This window comes from Nomascus leucogenys, chromosome 6, assembly GCF_006542625.1.
Source record: "Nomascus leucogenys isolate Asia chromosome 6, Asia_NLE_v1, whole genome shotgun sequence".
Taxonomy (NCBI): Eukaryota; Metazoa; Chordata; class Mammalia; order Primates; family Hylobatidae; genus Nomascus; species Nomascus leucogenys.
The window spans coordinates 75,168,459-75,190,528 of record NC_044386.1 but is presented as its reverse complement, the minus strand read 5'-3'; the positions used below and the strand labels follow the sequence as shown (position 1 = coordinate 75,190,528).

At 46.2% G+C, this 22,070-nt stretch overlaps 1 protein-coding gene across 4 annotated transcripts in view; it reads right to left on the bottom strand.

Moving 5' to 3' along the window:
* Positions 1-22,070, bottom strand: part of GABRA5 (gamma-aminobutyric acid type A receptor alpha5 subunit) — a 90,333-nt gene that overhangs the window by 1,859 nt on the left and 66,404 nt on the right. For all 4 annotated transcript variants that reach the window (XM_030814463.1, XM_030814462.1, XM_030814464.1 and 1 more), the window contains exons 8-10: positions 10,002-10,145; positions 7,259-7,411; positions 3,911-4,122 (exon numbers count right to left, since the gene is read on the bottom strand). In XM_030814463.1, the coding sequence (XP_030670323.1) occupies positions 3,911-4,122; positions 7,259-7,411; positions 10,002-10,145 (509 nt within the window). The remainder of the gene's footprint in view (positions 1-3,910; positions 4,123-7,258; positions 7,412-10,001; positions 10,146-22,070) is intronic.

The following is a 22,070-nucleotide window of genomic DNA, read 5'->3' as shown; positions in this document are numbered from 1 at the left end:
AGAGGAGCAGAAAAATAACTATTAGGTACTAGGCTTAGTACCTGGGTGACAAAATGATCTGTATAACAAACTCCCGTGACATGAGTTACCTATACAACAAACCTGCACATGTGCCTCTGAACCTAAAATAAAAGAAAAAAAAGTAAAGTCTGGCATTTCTCAAGATCTTGGCATAAACAGAATTAGGACTTTCCCCCTGCAAGGCACCCATCGCTTCTTTACCTTCAAGTGCACCAGCGGGAAGGAATACGGTGTGTGGATATAAGGGAAGCCCTAAGATGTGGCCTGCTGGGAAGGAGGAAAGGATGCGATTAAACATCATGGTACAGAATGCACTCTTTTGGGAAGGCATCTTCCACCCAGCACAAGGCTTTTGAGAATTGCCCATATTGCTGTGTATATCAGTCGTACCGTCCTTTTTATGGCTGAGTGATGTACCTTTGCATGAATGTGCCACCGTTTGTTTACTCACCTATCGATGGACACCTGGACTGTTTCTAATCTTAACTCTTACGGATTAAGCAGCTATGAACATTCTTGTATACATTTTTGTGAAGATTTTTTTTTTGGATACGAAATTCTAAACAGGTGAGTTACATTATGGTGGAAGAAATAAAGATAGTGGATATGTTTGGAAAGCTGGAGTCAAGCACTGCCTGGGAAGAGACATGGTGAGCTTTCTGGAGGCTGGTGATGTCCTCTACTGTGGCAGGGATTTGAGTTACACACAATGTGCATATTTGTCCACACTCAGCAAAGGTGCCATTAGTATTTGTGCATTTGACACTAAAAATTTTGCTTCAAAGGAATAAAACGGTAAGCTAGTATTGGACTCTAGTTATAATGACATGCATGCTGACATATGGAGTGGGAAATGCATTGCCATCTGAAATTTATTTTGAAATGTAGCAAAAAAAGAGATAAATTGAGGATGGGTGTATTGATGGACAGATGGAGAGGTGACAGGTGGTGAGGACACAGGCATAAGTAAATGTTAACAGCAGACAGGTTTTCACTGTAAACCTCCTTAAACACTGCTGTATGTTTAAAAATGTGCACAGTAAAATGTTAGACAACCTGTGTTCCACTACTAAAGTAATATAGTCTCATTAACTAAAACTTGAAAAACACAAGAGAGTAAAGAAAATAAGTCAACCATTAAGAATAAAGAAAAGATAAAAAGCAGAAAGGCCAAGCGTGGAGCAGGAGTCAGGGGAAACAGGTGAAACAGGTGAACCAAAACCAGGCCAGGGGCAGGGGCATGAGGACCCCCTGGGAAAACCATGTGGCAGCTTGAGGGAGGCGGGCCACACCTTGGAAATTTGATGGCAGTTTTGCCATCCCCGCCTTCCCCACCATCACTGAGAGCTATGCAGATCCGCCAGAAGAAACCCATACATGTGAGTTACTGCTTAGAATGGTTCTATCTCTGGGTGGAACCAAGTGAAGGGCAAGCCCTTTAGAAGATACTGCTCTGTCCTGAGGGTACGCGTTTTTACTGGGAAGGAATGTGCAGTGGGAGTGGGGGCGGGTGGCAGGGAGCACCCGCCTGGGACCCCGCATAGTCACGGCGCTGGTGGTGGAGATTTACACGCGCCCTGGAATCCTCCTTGCCAGAAGGACATGCTCCCCAGCTGCAGGCAGTGTGGCCAGGTGTCCGCTCTTCTGGCAGCCTGAGTTGCAGAGGGCTGTCTGGCCAGAGTCAGGCCTTTCCTGGGGAAATCAGACACATCTGGTGGGCAGCAAGGCAGGATCTAAAGGCCTGGCCACATCCCTGACACAGGGCAACTCCACTGGGCATCTGCTCACACTCCCCAGCGGGTTAGCCTGGGCTTTGCTGGGCCAGTATCATGGTTCGATTTCTTCCTCTCTCAATCTCACTGCCTCCTGTTTCCTTTCCCAAACGTTCACTCCTAAAAACTGCCCTACACCCCAAACTCTGACCCAATGTTTGCTTCTGGAGATCCCAACTTGGAACAATGGTGAACACAGTCTATTTTTTTTAAAGTCCTCTCTACTTCCATGGAACAGTTCACTCGAGTAGGCTGACACTAGGCTGTGGTATTCACACTCATGGCCGGTGTCTGACCGCGGGGTGTGCAGCCTGGATACCTGCAGATGCACCGTGACTTCCAGCATGCAGAGCCTTCCTGGCAGCAGGGGTGGAACCCCCAGTGCCATTGCCTTCCCGGGAACTTGTCTTAACATTCCACAAGCCAGCCCAAGGCACGCTGCTTATTCTAGAAAACCCTTGCTCTCCTCGGATTAGACAATGCAGGTCACTTTCATCCTCTCCATTCAGAATTCAGATCTATGGCGATTGGATCAGCCGCCACAAGAGGCAGAGCGGACATGATGATTGACAGTGTTGGCGACACCCAACAAGAACACCCAGCCACAGGTGTGCTCTCTCCATTCACCCGGGGGCTCAAGTTCCTCCTAGACTCACACGCATGAGCCTGAAAACCTCAGTGACTGCTGGGGACTTCCGGCTCTTCCCTGACCTCAGACCGGGCTCCAGCCCACTATCCATCATGCACCGTCTATGTCCCAGGCAGGTGACAAGCAAGCACCTTCCAGCAACACAGTGCAGGGTGTTGGGAAGCCCCGTCTCCCCAGACTCCATTCTCGTTCCTCCCTGCACAGCACCTTCTCTGGACCCCTGGTCTGCAGGAACAAGTTCAAACGTGTTGACCAAGAACCTCTATCGTCTGAGAACAGCCTGCTCCCAGCCCCCCAGTCCCTAGCACCCAGTGCAGTCAGATCACTCCTGTCCCTCCTCTCGGCCCTCAAAGCATACCCATGCCCGAGGCCCTTCCTCCAGTTTCCCCTTTCCTCCCTTCATGAGAGCACCCAGAAAGGGTCCTGCCAGGCCTTCCTCCAACCCGAGAGCTAGGCTTGGAAGTGGGGCTTCTATGCTGAAACTACAGTGGGGGAGGGGCTCCTGGCACTTGGAAATGGTGAAGGCCCAATGGGCGAGGTCAGGCCAGAACTCCTGACAGCAGAGTCAAACCCTCAGAGCAAGCACAGGGCTGTGGATGGGATGGAAGCAGGTCTCCCAGTGGAACCAGGGCCTCCTGCTCTGCTGTAACTGGCTTGTGGCCCCTGGCTGGGAGGTCGGACTTACACTTCGAGGCCTCTCTAATGCCTTCCAGGACTCCCTTCATGCTGATTTTCCAAAGGACAGATTAAGTTTTACTTTCAGGTCGCCCTGATGGCTCTGACCTCCTGTTCTCTCCGTACAGAGATCTGTGTGTTTGTTTTCTGTGTGGTGAAATTAGCAGTTCACCACATGCTGCTTTATGTACTGTCCATGAATGTTATTCTTATCTCCCCAAGGAAACAGTGCAGCTTGGAATAACATGTTTTCTTCAAATGTTCTTAAGATTTGGGCATAAATCACCTTTAAATACTTGACGGTTCTTTGCTTTGAACAGAGTAATGCTTTCACAACAATTTATGTGCCTGGTGTAAGGGGTTTAAATCATGTACTCAGTGGGGCTTGGGTGTGCTTTGCTGAGAAACTCCTTCCATTACATTGGTGCCCCCTTCTCGACCTGAAGGTCACCTGAAGAGGACACCCTCATGGTGAAATGGGATAAAACGAGTGGAAGAACAGATTCCACAACTAAAACCAGACAAGTCGTCCCTCAAGATGCAGGAGTTACTTCTGCCAAAATAATAGGCTTGAATATAAATAGGCCCAAGCCATTCACATTCCATCACCTCTTGCTGGAGTGAAATTGGACCTGTTGTCAGTAAGACTTGATAAGGGCCTTGAATATAAGGAAAGGAGCATTTGGGGGCTGGCGGGTAGGAAGGAACAGCACCTTGTCTCATGTTTGGATAGAATCAGGCACACTTTCTCTGTCAAGGGGACCTGGAAGAAGGGAGGAGAAACAGTCAGTACCTTGATCTTGGCTGCTTCCAAGGCTTTTTTGCCATCCCAGGCCCAGCCTCTCTTGGTAAAGTAATTGACTGTGGCAAACTCTATCAGTGCTGAGAAGACGAAGGCATAGCACACGGCTATGAACCAGTCCATGGCGGTGGCGTAGGCCACTTTGGGCAGAGAGTTCCTGGCGCTGATGCTGAGGGTCGTCATGGTCAGCACGGTGGTGACCCCTGCGGGGGTCAGGCGGGGCAGAGTGAAAAATGGAAACGGGTCAATGCTGGCACCCAGGACCCCAGTACAACAAGCCCAAAATGATACACACAAAGGGGACTAGTGATTTTTATTTTTATTTTTTTGAGACAGTCTTGCTCTGTCGCCCAGGCTAGAGTGCAGTGGTATGATCTCGGCTCACTGCAAGCTCTGCTTCCCCGGTTCAAGTGATTCTTGTGCCTCAGCTGCCTGAGTAGCTGGGATTACAGGCAGGCATCACCACACTCGGCTAATTTTTGTATTTTTAGTAGAGAAGGGGTTTCGCCATGTTGGCCAGGCTGATCTCGAATTCCTGGCCTCATGCGATCCACCCCCCTCAGCCTCCCAAGGGACTGGTGATTTTAATCCCAGCCTGCGCCTTCCTCTACTGTTTTGCTAACATCTAGCACATTCACAGCACTTAGATAGACGATTGCTGATGTTCTGTGTCTTGATTGTCCCTTCCCTTTAGAATGTGAACTGAGGAGGGCAGGGATTCAGCTCTGATTTTGGCTCCCACTGCCATGAACAAAGCCAGGCAAACAGCCAGTGCTCAACAAAGACGTGTAGAGTGAGTGATGCGTTCCTGCAGCACTAAGGCAAGATCCAAAGCAGAATGACAGTCACATTTCACACCACAGGCAGTAGGTGCCTCCCAGTGATTTACTATGCACCTGGAAGTAGAGGGCTCCCTGCAAACAAGTGAGACAGACTTTCCCCCAACTGCAGACTTGTAAGAGCCAGAGAGCAACAGAAGCGCCATATCTGAATCTGGGTCTGGGCATGTCACTCCCTCAAAGAGGGAACAGTATCCCCTGGAGCCTGCTATGCATGGTGCCTGTGGCCACTAGGAAAACTTTGCAGTGACCACACAGCCAGGCTGGATCCCTGGAAGGGGACATTCCTCAGGACTGGCAGATTATGCACCAGCGACTGGGTCCACTGAGTGTCAGACTCTAGTCTAAGCTGCATTCTGGATGGGTGTCAGTATCCCTGTTTGGCAGGGGGGGGAGCCTGAAGATTTAAAAGTATTTAGTAAGGTGCCCAAGCTCACCAGCAAGGAGACGAGACTAACCACACTGGGAGCCAGGCCTGCTGGACTCTTGCAGTTCACATAGCTTCCACCTGCTAGCCCCGCCTTCTGCATAAGCATGCACCTGTGTGGGCGATGGGGGTGTAACACACCTGCTATTGGTCAAACTGTGGGCCTACAAAATTCATATGTTGAAGTCCTAACCTCCAGTACTCTAGATTACGGCCTTATTTGGAAATACAGTATTTAAAGAAGTAATTAAGTTAAAATGAGGTCACTGGGATTGGCCCTCATCTGCTATGACTGATGCCCTTATAAAATGGGGAACCTTGGAGACAGACATGCACGCAGGGAGCATGCTGTGTGAGGGCTGGAGTGATGCTGCCATGAGCTAAAGAGCTACCCGAGGCCAGGAGACAGGCCAGGAACAGATCCTTCCCTTGCAGGCCTCAGGAGGAGCCAGCCCTGCCAACACCCTGATCCCAGCCTTCCAGCCTCCAGAAGTGTGAGATGATACATTTCTGCTGTTTAAGTCCCCAATGTGTGGGTTCGGTTATGGCAGTCCCAGGAGACCAGCACAGCACCAAGGACATGTAGTATGGCTGGGGCTTCATTCATTGCCATCCTTCACAGCTCTACAAGTACTCAGTGAACGTCATTCCCTGCATGAAATCAACACTTCCAAAGGAATCAATAGAGATCTTTGATTTTTTTTTAGAAATCCAGTTAATCACTGTGTTGAGGGGGAAGTGTTCTGTGCATGATCATAAACTAAGCCTCTTGAGTTTTCTTCTTGGGCCTTTAATATCTTAACGTTCATTGGGAATCTCCCTCCACTCCCCGCCAAAAAACCCGACAATAACAGGCAATACCCTCCCAGCTTTTTTTCTGCCTACCAACTAAATTTCCCCTAAAGAGTTCATCAGGCACATTAACTTGGGGAGCATTGCCTGGTCACCAGCCAACCTCCACACCTTCCTGAAACAATCCTGACGCTCGCTCAGGCTTGGTAAGTGAAGCTGGACTCTTGGCTGGAGGCAGAGTGATGATCAGACGGGAGCACCCCTGTGCCACTCACTCCTGAACTCCCTGAGCTCTTGGCCAGCCTACACCCTGGGGGAGCATTAAGATAAAATGCACGCTAACATTTTCCTGCTTTGGAAAGGAAACTGCAATAGCAAATGCTGATTCATGAATCGTACTTTACAGTTTACAAAGATGTGAGCATCCAAGATCACAACTGACTGGCAAAACGGCCTTTAGTATCTTCCTGAATCTGAGGAAGCTGAGCTTCGAGGTAATTAAGACTCAGACGCTCAACTGTGCCTGCTGGGCCGAGGTACCTCCTGAGTTAGAGCTCTCCCAATTTAGTTTATGTCTTAGGGATGTAAAATGATGCTGCTCTAGATTCTTATCAGGTATATATATTTAATTTATTACTATTGTATCTCATTGATTATTATTTGGTGGTTAATTTTAAAGTGGCAAGCACATTTCAAAGAAAACTGCCTGATAACTTACAAAGTCATACTTGGTGAGAACCAAAAATTCTACAGACTGAGTATCCCTATTTTAAAAATCCGAAACCTGAAATGCTACAAAATCCAAAACTTTTTGGGCACTGACGTAATGCTCAAAGAAAATGCTCCGTGGAGCTCATTTCGGAGTTTCAGATTAGGGATGCTCAACTGGTATCATGCAATTCTTCCAAAATTAAAAAAAAAAAATCTGATATCCAAAACACTTCTGGTCCCAAGCATTTGGGATAAGGAATGCTCAACCTGCATAGCAAAATCTCACATAAAACAGATACATGCTGGCAATGTCGAACCACACAAAAAGGCTTTTCAACAAGGAAATAACTATCAAATAGACCATGTGATATTCCTTAAACCCTTCTTTGGAGAGAAATCCTAAACCCTAATCCTTAACATTAAATTCTTAATTAATTGGTCAATTTGTTTTCCAGGTCACACAACAAAGAGGCAGCACTAGAAGTTTCGTGGAGGTTGTTGCTGTTGCTTCGGGGTGGTTAGCGTCAGTCTCAAAACACCAGTGTCCAGGCCTGGCTTGGGGACACTCACCAAAAACTGTCCTGGCTGGGACTGATTCCCGGTTCAGCCAAAAGGACACCTGTGATAAGATCACGGTCATTATGCAGGGAAGGTAGGTCTGGATGACAAAGTAGCCAATCTTCCTTTTCAGGTGGAAGTGAGCTGTCATGATTGTGTATTCGCCTGCAAATAAGCAAATGACTGCACATCAGTCCCCTAGAGTTTCTGCTTGCTGCATCCAAGGAGTTCACCAGGAGCCTCCCTTCCACTCCCCTGTTGGGTTGGACAAACATTCATTTGTATGATCTGGGAGAAGGAGAGAACATAGGAGGATGCATAAATTTCTCATCAGTCATTTTATAAGTAAGGCTTATGACCCCGGTCTCTGAAGAGCCTTTGATGACGGATGCTCTTCCTGGGGAAAATCAGATTTGTGTGTTTTACTAATCTCCGGTCACAATCTGTGCCTCTCTCCCCCAACTCCCTTGCCTGCTTCTGCAATTAGGATTTCAGGATTTAGCCTCCCCAGATGTAACTCAGGATTTCACAGAGCCCTGCAGAGGGTGGACAGAGTCCCTCCTGTTTCCAGCCTAGAGGCTCCAGGGAGGTGAGACGACCACTCCCACCAGCAGCAGGCCCTGTGCTGGCTGTGTCGCAGGTGCAGGGTGAGATGAAGCAGCTCAGGAGGCCCTGGGTCCTGGCAGCTCATCCCTTCTGCCACGTACCAGCGAGGTGTCGCCTGTTCTCTGAAATCGGGGGCTTTTCCTTGGCGATGCCCCAGTGCCTTCTCTGGATTTGCCTGGCTGTGTGGGAGGCACGAGGAGACCTCCCATTCATTGCTGAGAATGATGCTGTCCTCATGGTGGACTGGTAAGGAGCTGAGGTCGGGGGCTGTGGTCAGGGAGTGTGAGGCCTTCTGGGCCTGTCTTCTTGCTACTTGGGTTTGCCTCACCTTGGGGAGATGGGAAGTGTTCTTTGAGGGGTGGAGGAAGAGCAATTCAAAGAACTTTGGCTGAATTGCGAGGAGTGGATGGTGTGGCTGGAGAGCTGGGATGCACTGTGAACGTGGGGAGAATAGGCTTTGGGGGCTCCATCAGTGCAGCCCCGGTCTGTCTGTCAGAGTAGTGGTCTGCTGCTGCAGGGACTGCATGTTGGGACGTTAGAGTCTGACAGCACAGTTGCAGTGCTTACTGTTGGGATGGAAGCCCACAGCTCAGCAAGGCCCACTGTGGATGCTTCACTGAGTGCCAACTCAAAACATGGCATATGTCGGAGACGAAGGAACCATAGCAATCACATGTGGCAAAAATCTGCCCTCTAACACAAGAGAAGCCAACAATCTCAGCAGTGCCCGGACAAGCCCGTAGTGCAAAAGTGCACTTTCCCCACAGTCCGCAGCAGGTGAGGGAGCAGAGCCGAGAAATGGGCAAAGAAGAGACAGAGGGTATGTTGGTAGCAAGGACTGGATCTCTACTGGTGATCCAAGTCTTTGTCTCCTTAGCACTTGAAGAAGTGAAATGGCATTCTGTTTTACAGTAGGGCTTGAAATTACTCTCTTACTTCTAATTCTTTTGGCGGTAGTTCTTTTCATTTTGTTTTATTTTTGAGTTGAGAGTAGGAAAATTCGGTAGTGTTCGTTTTAAAAGATTGTAAAATGCAAATAGGAGTAGAAATCCCAGTTATTAATATTTAAAGAACTACATGAAATAGCTCCAAACTGGAGCATCCTCCCTCAGCATCGCAATTGCTTACACCAAACTCCTGCTACACTACCTTCCGCTGGCTTGCATAAAACCGGCCGGTTCCCTCTGACTTTCCCTTTAGCATGGTAACCAAATGGTGAACCCATCCTCCCAGACTCTCATATCCCCCAGGGATGCCCAGGGCGCAGCCCCGTGGGTCAACAAGGTGCTGACTGCGTGTGTGTGCACGCAGAAAAGGCTATGCACTAAACGGCCTGTGTGCTCGGCCAGTTGCAAGGGTAGGGGTGCTGACAATCAGCTATGCTGACAGAGAGCTCCCCTGAAAATATTCTCTGGGGCTTAGAGCTCATTCTGCCATCAGGGCCCCCTCCCTCCCTTTAGGCTTTTCTCCAAGGCTGCAGAGGCTCTTTGGAGCTCAAAACCTCCCTTGCTCACGGCACCCCTGGTGATCTTGACCTCTATGGCTGGGCCTTCCTGTCCTGGAGACATCTGGCCACATAACTTGCAGGCTCTGGAGATGCAATGCATCCTGTTTCTTTGGTCTCCTCACCTACTTTGTGTCAGGGGAAGCCAGGCTGGGATCGGGCTATATTGGCCCTGCAGGGCTCAAGCCAGCCCAGGGCACTTGGCATTGAGAGCGTCTGCTTCTTTCTTGTACATTTCAGCTCTCCTCTGTAGGCTGCCTGGTTGTGCTTTCCCAACTTCAACTCCAGGAAAATCTCTGCACTGTTTAAAGCAGGAGGTGGGGGAGCAGGTAACTGGGGGTGTTTGTAGGAAGCTGTCTACCTTTCCTGCCTAGGGGGGTGTTATATAATCAGGTCCACAGCAACTGCCGGCCACAGCTGGTGCCTCTGTGTGCAGCTGCAGGGAGGGGCGGGCTGGGAGGACTCCCTTGGCCAGCTCCCACACAGCTGTGGCCCATGGAGAGCACAGCTGGCCAGGACAGGGTGTGCTTGGCTGCTGTGCATCCTCCTACGTGGCCCCTGCAGAGGGGTGCTGGGAGCAGCGAGCTCTCCGAGGGTGTGGTGTCCTGAGTGTGCTTGGGAGCACAGTGCGTGCCGAGCCCTCACCTGTGCTGGTGCTGATGTTCTCAGTGCCCACCGTCTGCCCCATCAGGTGGTACTGGTTCAGTCTGGAGCCATCTTCTGCCACCACCACCGACTTGGTGGAGCCGTTGGTCCAAACGTAGACGACTTCAGAATTAGGGTAGGCATCTGTGTGAGGAGGGGGCAGAAAGTGACTTAAACATGAAATCATTCCCAGCCTGGAAAACAAAGAAGCTTTTTAAAGTAGCAAGGTAGAGGATGAGAAGGTTTGAAAAGTCAAGGTTCCACGCATAGGGTGGTCGGACCAGGGCAGACGCCACTGCAGTTCGGCTTCTTCCCGTGTCTAAAGGCCTGGGTGCCAGGCTGCTGTCTGGCACTTCCCGGTACATGTGTGTTTCTCTGCAGAGCTCATGGTGGTGCAGCAGGTGAGAACATGGGCTCTGAGACCAGAGTGCCTGGGTCCCTCCAGCTCTGTGATTTTGGCAGGTCAGTTATTCTCTATGCCTCAGTCCCTTCATCATAGAATAGGGTAAAAACAGCAGCCATGTCTGAGGCTCTGGCTATGACTGCATGACCTACGTCAAGATTTACAAGCACATAAAAAATGATGAGTTCATGTCCTTTGTAGGGACATGGATGAAACTGGAAAACATCATTCTCAGTAAACTATCGCAAGGACAAAAAACCAAACACCGCATGTTCTCTCTCATAGGTGGGAATTGAACAATGAGAACTCATGGACACAGGAAGGGGAACATCACACTCCGGGGACTGCTGTGGGGTGGGGGGAGGGGGGAGGGACAGCATTAGGAGATACACCTAATGCTAAATGACGAGTTAATGGGTGCAGGAAATCAACATGGCACATGGATACATATGTAACAAACCTGCACATTGTGCACATGTACCCTAAAACCCTAAAGTATAATAAAAAAAAAAAAAAAAGATTTACAAGCACAGAGCACCTGAAGCAGCGCCCGGCCGCATTCCCTACTCCAAGCCTTCCACTCTGCAACAGGCACTTGCTGTCCACGCCATCCTGGGTGTGAAGGTGGTGTGGCAAGCAGGACCTGCACCCCTGGTGTCACACCTGTGAATATGGTACCTTACTTGGCAAAAGACACTGTGCACATAGAATTCAGGTTCTGGACCTTAATATCAGAAGATTATATGTGATTTTCCCAGGGAGCACAATCTAATCACTTGCCCCCTTAAAAACAGAGAACTTCCCTAATCAGAGAGATTAGAAGCATGACAAAACAGCCCCACTCACCACTGTGGGCTTGAGGATGGGGTAAGGGGGGCCATAAGCCGAGGAGAGTGGGCAACCTCTGAAAGATGTGACTAGGCTGGAATATATGAATCTGGAAGCTTGCAAAGAAGCCCAAAGCTTAGGGCAGTTCTGGGAGTTAGGGACTGTATTAGTCCGTTCTCATGCTGCTGTGAAGAAATACCCAAGACTGGGTAATTTATCAAGAAAAGAGGTTTAATTGACTCACAGCTCCACATGGCTGGGGAGGCCTCAGGAAACGTACAATCATGGCAGAAGGCACCTCTTCACAGGGTGGCAGGAGAGAGAATGAGTGCAAGCAGGGGAAATGCCAGACGCTTATAAAGCCATCAGATCTTGTAAGACTCACTATCACGAGAACAGCATGGGGGAATTGCCCCCATAATCCAATTACCTCTACTAGTCCTGCCCTTGACATGTAGGGATTATTATAATCCAAGGTGAGATTTGGGTGGGGACACAGAGCCAAGCCATATCAGGGGCCATCTGAGAACACAAACATTCATCTAAACAGTATGCAGAGCGCAGGAAACAGTGCTGCCCTCATCAGCTGATGAGGAGCTGACAACTCAGTGCCAAATCTGCTCAAGGATGAAAGGGAAGCAGGGAGGGGAAGAGAAGGAGAGATGCAGGAAGGAGGACATAGGGGTCCTCTGGGAGTTGTAGAGGTCTGAGGGTGGAGGTGCCTCCTGCAAAGACCTGGAGGGAGGCAGACTGAGGATGTGAGACACAATGGGATTTGTGGAGTGTGGAGGCTGTGGCCCACCCATCACTTTCCTCAATGGGACTGGGGACAGCACAGTCACTGATGGCTCCTCCTGGGCTCGAGGCCAAGTGGCATACCAATCCAGGACCAGGGGTACATGCCTGAGCGCTGCCAGCAGGGAGAGATGTGGGGAGGCCGGCTGGGGCCGAGGCCAGCCTGACCTAAGGCCTCGCTGGGTGCAAGTCCTGTGAGCCCCTTTCTCCATGGTTAGGGGGCAGAGGTTGGATGATAATCCTTACCTTACAGTAAGAATCCAATGAAATAATCATTGGAAGGATGAAAGATACCTAGAATCACTGAGTGACATACAATGCATCATCATAATTCACATGATTTGTTTTTCAAACTACTAGTGAATATTAAATGACCTATTGATATTGACGATGTTAATAGCATTAATAAGGACAGCAGCAAGAGACAATGTGGTTGCAGTGCGTCAGCTGGACATCATCAAGTTCTGCTCTCCTCATCACATTAAGAGTGGGAATAAATGACCCCTTGTGTCCATTTCAGCTCCACTGTTCAGCAACCAACACTAAATTCCTCCTCTGTGTCAGCAGTGTGGCATTCAATCTTTTTGCCGGGACAAGAGTAAATGAGGCAATCAGCGTTGCAGTGCCAGCATTTGTCATGATTTAGAGCTCTGGAAAACATAAAGCTCACCCTCTTCTGACCACACATCAGCAGAGCCAGGCAAGAAGGCCTGAAACGTTTTCACTAGCATCGGGCTTGGAAATTCATCACCGTTTTCCTGGAGGCTTCTTCCCCTGGGTTGACCCTGCCTGTCCTCTCCTAGCCTTGCAAATCCTGAGTGAGAGGTGGCAGTGGCACAAACTCTCAAGGTATTTCAGAAACCATGGGTCTTCTGAATAACTACAAAGGAAGTAAGGCAGCATGGGCCTGACACTCACTACCAGGGTGGCCTTGAGCAACCTCTTTGAGCTCTCAGCCTTAATTTTCCCATCTGTAGACTGGGGAAAATAACCCCCATCTCCTAGTTCACTGATGACAAAGTGGGTATGTGAATGTCGAGTATTTAGCACGCACCTGACTCACAGTAGGTACTTCATCAACAGCAGCTATGATGGACATAACCGTGTGGGGAATGATTTTTACTTGGTGTCAAATCCGAAAAGGTCTTTCTACTTTAATTTACTTTCTTATTCTTGGTCCAAAGCAAACTCAGTTTGTGAGTCTCTGGTAAGCTCCAGCAACTGTGTGACTCTGTGTGTTCACTGCCTATGACAATGCAGATTAGAATGTAACAGATTCTTGGAATTTTTGGGATTTGAAAATGTACAGGGTTTGAGTTATCTAAACCCATATCTCTAGGCTTCCCATTCTTTCTTTCTTTTTTTTTTAGACAGTCTCTTTCTATTGCTCAGGCAGGAGTGCAGTGGCATGATCTTGGCTCACTGCAACCTCTGTCTCCTGGGTTCAAGCGATTCTCTCACCTCAGCCTCCTGAGTAGTTGGGATTACAGGTACCTGCCACCATGCCCAGATAATTTTGTATTTTATATATAGACGGGGTTTTGCCATGTTGGCCAGGCTGGTCTTGAAGTCCTAGCCTCAAGCGATACACCCGCCTCGGCCTCCCCTCTCTTTGAAAGCCTGGGTGGGAATGAGCAGAGTAACAGCAGCACAAGACCTTGTCACAGCACCCCAATTAGACCATCTGAAGTCTCCTGAGCTGAACACCAGGTCAGCACCTAACACATCAATGGTAAAACTTTGAAAAACACAAACAGATAAAGACATGTTATCTCTGATGGCCTACTGGACACCCAATATCTCTGCTTTAAATTTGACAGTAAAAATGACATGAGTGGGGTTTGGCCACACCCTTTCCCTTGCTCAAGATCAAATGGGAGATAAGGGGAATAAGCCAATAGGGATGAACAGATAACACGTCTGCCCAGGTACCAATGAAGATACACTCCCATTACTGTGCCACAGTAAAACCTTGCAGAATCACATAGGGTTATGGCCATGACTGGCCTGACAGGGAGAGAGTCAGAGACCATGCTGTTACTATTTGTGAACTTAATGGGCCCAGATCAGGAAAGAAGAAAAAGGACTGTCACTCTCCCAGCAGAAAAGACTGTCTGCCCTGCAGACAGCAGTGAGAAGTAAGGCAGGAGGCCAGCAGTGTTTAGGAAGAAATCCCTTGTGTAACAATTGCTTACCCTTCCCTCACACGCCGATTGGCTTTTTTACCTTCAATTCACCAGCTTCTTCCAATTATTTCCAATTTCCTCATGGAAAACAGTATTTCCCAAGTCATCTGGTCTTAAAATGGAGTGGTTGTCTTTGAATTACGTCCCTCTTTTCCCCTCTACATCCACTTTTCATATCTGGCCACCACCCTGCTCTCTGCTCTCTCACTTCTAACCACTTCATGGGAATTCCCAGCTTTTGGTTTCAGCTCCATGAATAGTGATTTTTGCATATTCTTCGTCTGCTCAACAAACATCACTCACACTGCCTGCTACTTTTTTTTTTTAAGTTCCGGGATACATGTGCAGGATGGGCCTGTTTGTTACATAGGCAAACGTGTGCCATGGTGGTTTGCTGCATCTATCAACCCATCACCTAGGTATTAAGCCCAGCATTCATTAGCTATTTTTCCTGATGCTCTCCCTCCCCCCACTACCTTGCCACAGGCCTCAGTGTGTTATTCCCCACCCTGTGTCCATCTGTTCTCATTGTTCAGCTCCCACTTGTAAGTGAGAACATGCAGTGTTTAATTTTCTGTTCCTGTGTTAGTTTGCTGAGGATGATGGCTTCAGCAAAGGACATGATCTTGTTCCTTTTTATGGCTGCACAGTATTCAATGGTGTATATGTACCACATTTTCCTTATCCAGTCTATCATTGATAGGCATTTGGGTTGATTCCATGTCTTTGCTGTTGCAAATAGTGCAATGAACATATGCGTGCATGTATCTTTGTAATAGAATAATGATTTATTTTCCTTTGTATATACCCAGTTATGGGATTGCTGGGTCAAATGGTATTTCTGGTTCTAGGTCTTTGAGGAATCTCCACACCGTCTTTCAAAATGGTTGAACTAATTTACATTCCCACCAACAGTGTAAAATCATTCCTATTTCTCCACAGTCTCGCCAGCATCTGTTGTTTCTTGACTTTGTAATAATCACCATTCTGACTGGTGTGAGATGGTATCTCATTGTGGTTTTGATTTGCATTTCACTAATGATCAGTGACGTTGAGCTTTTTTTCATGTTTGTTGGCTGCATAAATGTCTTCTTTCGAGAATTGTCTGTTCATGTCCTTTGCCCACTTTTTAATGGGGTTGTTTTTTCCTTGTACATTTGTTTAAGTTGCTTGTAGCTTCTGGATATTAGACAATTGTCAGATGGATAGCTTGCAAAAATGTTCTCCCATTCTGTAGGTTGTCTGTTCACACTGATGATAGTGTCTTTTGCTGTGCAGAAGCAATTTAGTTTAATTAGATCCCATTTGTCAATTTTTGCATTTTTTGAAACTGCTTTTGACATTTTTGTCATAAAATCTTTGTCCATGCCTATATCGTGAATAGCATTGCTATATATTCTTCTAGGGTTTTTATAGTTTTGGGTTTGACATTTAAGTCTTTAATCCATCTTGATTTGATTTTTGTATAAGGGTGTAAGGGAGGGGTCCATTCTCAATTTTCTACATATCCTGCCTGCTACTTTGACTCTTTCATATTTAAGACCCTTCCTGTTTGAGTGGTATGCTATCCTGTCACTTCCCCAGATGACACTTCTCCTTTGTTTCAATAACTTGACAACTGATCAGTGGTCATTTGTGGTTTTTTTCTTTTTTAAAAAAATTTTATATTATACTTTAAGTTTTAGGGTACATGTGCACAATGTGCAGGTTTGTTACATATGTATACATGTGCCATGTTGGTGTGCTGCACCCATTAACTCGTCTTTTAGCATTAGGTATATCTCCTAATGCTATCCCTCCTCCCTCTCCCCACCCCACAACAGTCCCCGATGTGTGATATTCCCCTTCCTGTGTCCATGTGTTCTCACTGTTCAACTCCCACCTATGAGTGAGAACATGTGGTGTTTGGTTTTTTGTCCTTGTGATACTTTGCTGAGAATGATGGTTTCCAGCTTCATCCATGTCCCTACAAAGGACATGAACTCATCGTTTTTTATGGCTGCATAGTATTCCATGGTGTATATGTGCCACATTTTCTTAATCCAGTCTATCGTTGTTGGACATTTGGTTTGGTTCCAAGTCTTTGCTATTGTGAATAGTGCCTCTATAAACATACATGTGCATGTGTCTTTATAGCAGCATGATTTATAATCCTTTGGGTATATACCCGGTAATGGGATGGCTGGGTCAAATGGTATTTCTAGTTCTAGATCCCTGAGGAATCACCACACTGATTTCCACAATGGTTGAACTAGTTTACAGTCCCACCAACTGTGTAAAAGTGTTCCTATTTCTCCATATCCTCTCCAGCACCTGTTGTTTCCTGACTTTTTAATGATCGCCATTCTAACTGGTGTGAGATGGCATCTCATTGTGGTTTTGATTTGCATTTCTCTGATGGCCAGTGATGATGAGCATTTTTGCATGTGTCTTTTGGCTGCATAAATGTCTTCTTTTGAGAAGTGTCTGTTCATATCCTTCACCCATTTTTTGATGGGGTTGTTTGTTTTTTTCTTGTAAATTTGTTTGAGTTCATTGTAGATTCTGGATATTAACCCTTTGTCAGATGAGTAGGTTGCAAAAATTTTCTCCCATTCTGTAGGTTGCCTGTTCACTCTGATGGTAGTTTCTTTTGCTTTGCAGAAGCTCTTTAGTTTAATTAGATCCCATTTGTCAATTTTGGCTTTTGTTGCCATTGCTTTTGATGTTTTAGACATGAAGTCCTTGCCCACGCCTATGGCCTGAATGGTATTGCCTAGGTTTTCTTCTAGGGTTTTTATGGTTTTAGGTCTAACACGTAAGTCTTTAATCCATCTTGAATTAATTTTTGTATAAGGTGGAAGGAAGGGATCTAATTTCAGCTTTCTACATATGGCTAGCCAGTTTTCCCAGCACCATTTATTAAATAGGGAATCCTTTCCCCATTGCTTGTTTTTGTCAGGTTTGTCAAAGATGAGATAGTTGTAGATATGGCGCATTATTTCTGAGGGCGCTGTTCTGTTCCATTGGTCTATATCTCTGTTTTGGTACCAGTACCATGCTGTTTTGGTTACTGTAGCCTTGTAGTATAGTTTGAAGTCAGGTAGCATGATGCCTCCAGCTTTGTTCTTTTGGCTTAGGATTGACTTGGCCATGCGGGCTCTTTGTTGATTCCATATGAAATTTAAAGTAGTTTTTTCCAATTCTGTGAAGAAAGTCATTGGTAGCTTGATGGGGATGGCATTGAAGCTATAAATAACCTTGGGCAGTATGGCCATTTTCACGACATTGATTCTTCCTACCCATGAGCATGGAATGTTCTTCCATTTGTTTGTATCCTCTTTTATTTCATTGAGCAGTGGTTTGTAGTTCTCCATGAAGAGGTCCTTCACATCCCTTGCAAGTTGGATTCCTAGGTATTTTATTCTCTTTGAAGCAATTGTGAATGGGAGTTCACTCATGATTTGGCTCTCTGTTTGTCTGTTATTGGTGTATAAGAATGCTTGTGGTTTTTGCACATTGATTTTGTATCCTGAGACTTTGCTGAAGTTGCTTATCAGCTTAAGGAGATTTTGGGCTGAGACGATGGAGTTTTCTAGATATACAATCATGTCATCTGGAAACAGGGACAATTTGACTTCCTCTTTTCCTAATTGAATGCCCTTTATTTCCTCCTCCTGCTTGATTGCCCTGGCCAGAACTTCCAACACTATGTTGAATAGGAGTGGTGAGAGAGGACATCCCTATCTTGTGCCAGTTTTCAAAGGGAATGCGTCCAGTTTTTGTCCATTCAATATGATATTGGCTGTGGGTTTGTCATAGATAGTTCTTATTATTTTGAGACACGTCCCATCAATACCTAATTTGTTGAGAGTTTTTAGCATGAAGGGTTGTTGAATTTTGTCAATGGCCTTTTCTGCATCTATTGAGATAATCATGTGGTTTTTGTCTTTGGTTCTGTTTACATGCTGGATTACGTTTATTGATTTTCGTATCTTGAACCAACCTTGCATCCCAGGGATGAAGCCCACTTGATCATGGTGGATAAGCTTTTTGATGTGCTGCTGGATTCAGTTTGCCAGTATTTTATTGAGGATTTTTGCATCAATGTTCATCAAGGATATCAGTCTAAAATTCTCTGCCAGGCTTTGGTATTAGGATGATGCTGGCCTCATACAATGAGTTAGGGAGGATTCCCTCTTTTTCTATTGATTGGAATAGTTTCAGAAGAAATGGTACCAGCTCCTCCTTGTACCTCTGGTAGAATTCGGCTGTGAATCCATCTGGTCCTGGACATTTTTTGGTTGGTAAGCTATTAATTATTGCCTCAATTTCAGAGCCTGTTATTGGTCTATTCAGAGATTCAACTCCTTCCTGGTTTAGTCTTGGGAGGGTGTATGTGTCAAGGAATTTATTCATTTCTTCTAGATTTTCTAGTTTTTTTGTATAGAGGTGTTTATAGTATTCTTTCATGGTAGTTTGTATTTCTGTGGGATTGGTGGTGATATCCCCTTTGTCATTTTTTATTGCATCTATTTGATTCTTCTCTCTTTTCTTTTTTATTAGTCTTGCTAGCGGTCTATCAATTTTGTTGATCTTTTCAAAAAACCAGCTCCTGGATTCATTGATTTTTTGAAGGATTTTTTGTGTCTCTATTTCCTTCAGTTCTGCTCTGATCTTAGTTATTTCTTGCCTTCTGCTAGCTTTTGAATGTGTTTGCTCTTGCTTCTCTAGTTCTTTTAATTGTGATGTTAGGGTGTCAATTTTGGATCATTCCTGCTTTCTCTTGTGGGCATTTAGTGCTATAAATTTCCCTCTACACACTGCTTTGAATGTGTCCCAGAGATTCCAGTATGTTGTGTCTTTGTTCTCGTTGGTTTCAAAGAACATCTTTATTTCTGCCTTCATTTTGTTGTGTACCCAATAGTCATTCAGAAGCAGGTTGTTCAGTTTCCATGTAGTTGAGTGGTTTTGAGTGAGTTTCTTAATCCTGAGTTCTAGTTTGATTGCACTGTGGTCTGAGAGACAGTTCATTATAATTTCTGTTCTTTTACATTTGCTGAGGAGTGTTTTACTTCCAACTATGTGGTCAATTTTGGAATAGGTGTGGTGTGGTGCTGAAAAGAATGTATATTCTGTTGATTTGGGGTGGAGAGTTCTGTAGATGTCTATTAGGTCCGCTTGGTGCAGAGCTGAGTTCAATTCCTGGATATCCTTGTTAACTTTCTATCTCGTTGATCTGTCTAATGTTGACAGTGGGGTGTTAAAGTCTCCCATTACTATTGTGTGGGAGTCTAAGTCTCTTTGTAGGTCACTCAGGACTTGCTTTATGAATCTGGGTGCTCCTGTATTGGATGCATATATATTTAGGATAGTTAGCTCTTCTTGTTGAATTGATCCCTTTACCATTATGTAATGGCCTTCTTTGTCTCTTTTGATCTTTGTTGGTTTAAAGTCTGTTTTATCTGAGACCAGGATTGCAACCCCTGCCTTTTTTTGTTTTCCATTTGCTTGGTAGATCTTCCTCCATCCCTTTATTTTGAGCCTATGTGTGTCTCTGCATGTGAGATTGGTCTCCTGAATACAGCATACTGATGGGTCTTGATTCTTTATCCAATTTGCCATTCTGTGTCTTTTAATTGGAGCATTTAGCCCATTTCCATTTAAGGTTAATATTGTTATGTGTTAATTTGATCCTGTCATTATGATGTTAGCTGGTTATTTTGCTCGTTAGTTGATGCAGTTTCTTCCCAGCCTTGATGGTCTTTACAATTTGGCATGTTTTTGCAGTGGCTGGCCCAGTTGTTCCTTTCCATGTTTAGTGCTTCCTTCAGGAACTCTTTTAGGGCAGACCAGGTGATGACAAAATCTCTCAGCATTTGTTTGTCTGTAAAGTATTTTATTTCTCCTTCACTTATGAAGCTTAGTTTGGCTGGGTATGAAATTCTGGGTTAAAAATACTTTTCTTTAAGAATGTTGAATATTGATCCCCACTCTCTTCTGGCTTGTAGAGTTTCTGCTGAGAGATCAGCTGTTAGTCTGATTGGCTTCCCTTTGTGGGTAACCTGACCTTTCTCTCTGGCTGCCCTTAACATTTTTTCCTTCATTTCAACTTTGGTGAATCTGACAATTATGTGTCTTGGAGTTGCTCTTCTCGAGGAGTATCTTTGTTGCGTTCTCTGTATTTCCTGAATATGAATGTTGGCTTGCCTTGCTAGATTGGGGAAGTTTTCCTCGATAATATCCTACAGAGTGTTTTCCAACTTGGTTCCATTCTCCCCGTCACTTTCAGGTACACCAATCAGACATAGATTTGGTCTTTTCATGTAGTCCCGTATTTCTTGGAGGCTTTGTTCATTTATTTTTATTCTTTTTTCTCTAAACTTCTCTTCTTGCTTCATTTCATTCATTTAGTCTTCCATTGCTGATACCCTTTCTTCCAGTTGATTGCATCAGCTACTGAGGCTTGTGCATTCATCACGTAGTTCTTGTGCTGTGGTTTTCAGTTCCATCAGGTCTTTTAAGGACTTCTCTGCATTGGTTATTCTAGTTAGCCATTTGTCTAATTTTTTTTCAAGGTTTTTAACTTCTTTGCCATTGGTTCGAACTTCCTCCTGTAGCTTGGAGTAGTTTGATCTTCTGAAGCCTTCTTCTCTCAACTCGTCAAAGTCATCCTCCGTCCAGCTTTGTTCCGTTGCTGGTGAGGAGCTGTGTTCCTTTGGAGGAGGAGAGGTGGTCTGATTTTTAGAGTTTCCGGTTTTTCTGCTCTGTTTTTTCCCCATCTTTGTGGTTTTATCTACCTTTGGTCTTTGATGATGGTGACGTACAGATGGGTTTTTGGTGTGGATGTCCTTTCTGTTTGTTAGTTTTCCTTCTAACAGTCAGGACCCTCAGCTGCAGGTCTGTTGGAGTTTTCTGGAGGTCCACTCCAGACCCTGTTTGCCTGGGTATCAGCAGCGGTGGCTGCAGAACAGCAGATATTGGTGAACTGCAGATGCTGCTGCCTGATCGTTCCTCTGGAAGTTTTGTCTCAGAGGAGTACCAGGCTGTGAGAGGTGTCAGTCCGCCCCTACTGGGGGGTGCCTCCCAGTTAGGCTACTCAGGGGTCAGGGACCCACTTGAGGAGGCAGTCTGCCCATTCTCAGATCTCAAGCTGTGTGCTGAGAGAACCACTGCTCTCTTCAAAGCTGTCAGATGGGGACATTTAAGTCTGCAGAGGTTACTGCTGCCTTTTGTTTGTCTGTGCCCTGCCCCCAGAGGTGGAGCCTACAGAGGCAGGCAGGCCTCCTTGAGCTGTGATGGGCTCCACCCAGTTCAAGCTTCCCTGACGCTTTGTTTACCTACTCAAGCCTTGGCAATGGCAGGTGCCCGTCCCCCAGCCTTGCTGCCGCCTTGCAGTTTGATCTCAGACTGCTGTGCTAGCAATGAGCGAGGCTCCATGGGCATAGGACCCTCCGAGCCAGTTGCAGGATATAATCTCCTGGTGTGCCGTTTGTTAAGCCCATTGGAAAAGTGCAGTATTAGGGTGGGAGTGACCCGATTTTCCAGGTGCCATCTGTCACCCCTTTCTTTGACTAGGAAAGGGAATTCCCTGACCCCTTGTGCTTCCTGGGTGAGGTGATGCTTCGCCCTGCTTGGGCTCATGCACGGTGCGCTGCACCCACTGTCCAGCACTCCCCAGTGAGATGCACTCACTGTCCAGCACTCCCCAGTGAGATGAACCCAGTACCTCATTTGGAAATGCCTAAATCACCTGTCTTCTGCGTCGCTCATGCTGGGAGCTGTAGACTGGAGCTGTTCCTATTTGGCCATCTTGGCTCCACCCCAGTCATTTGTGTTTTGTTCTGTTTTCCATTATACCTCTTTCTATTCAAATCC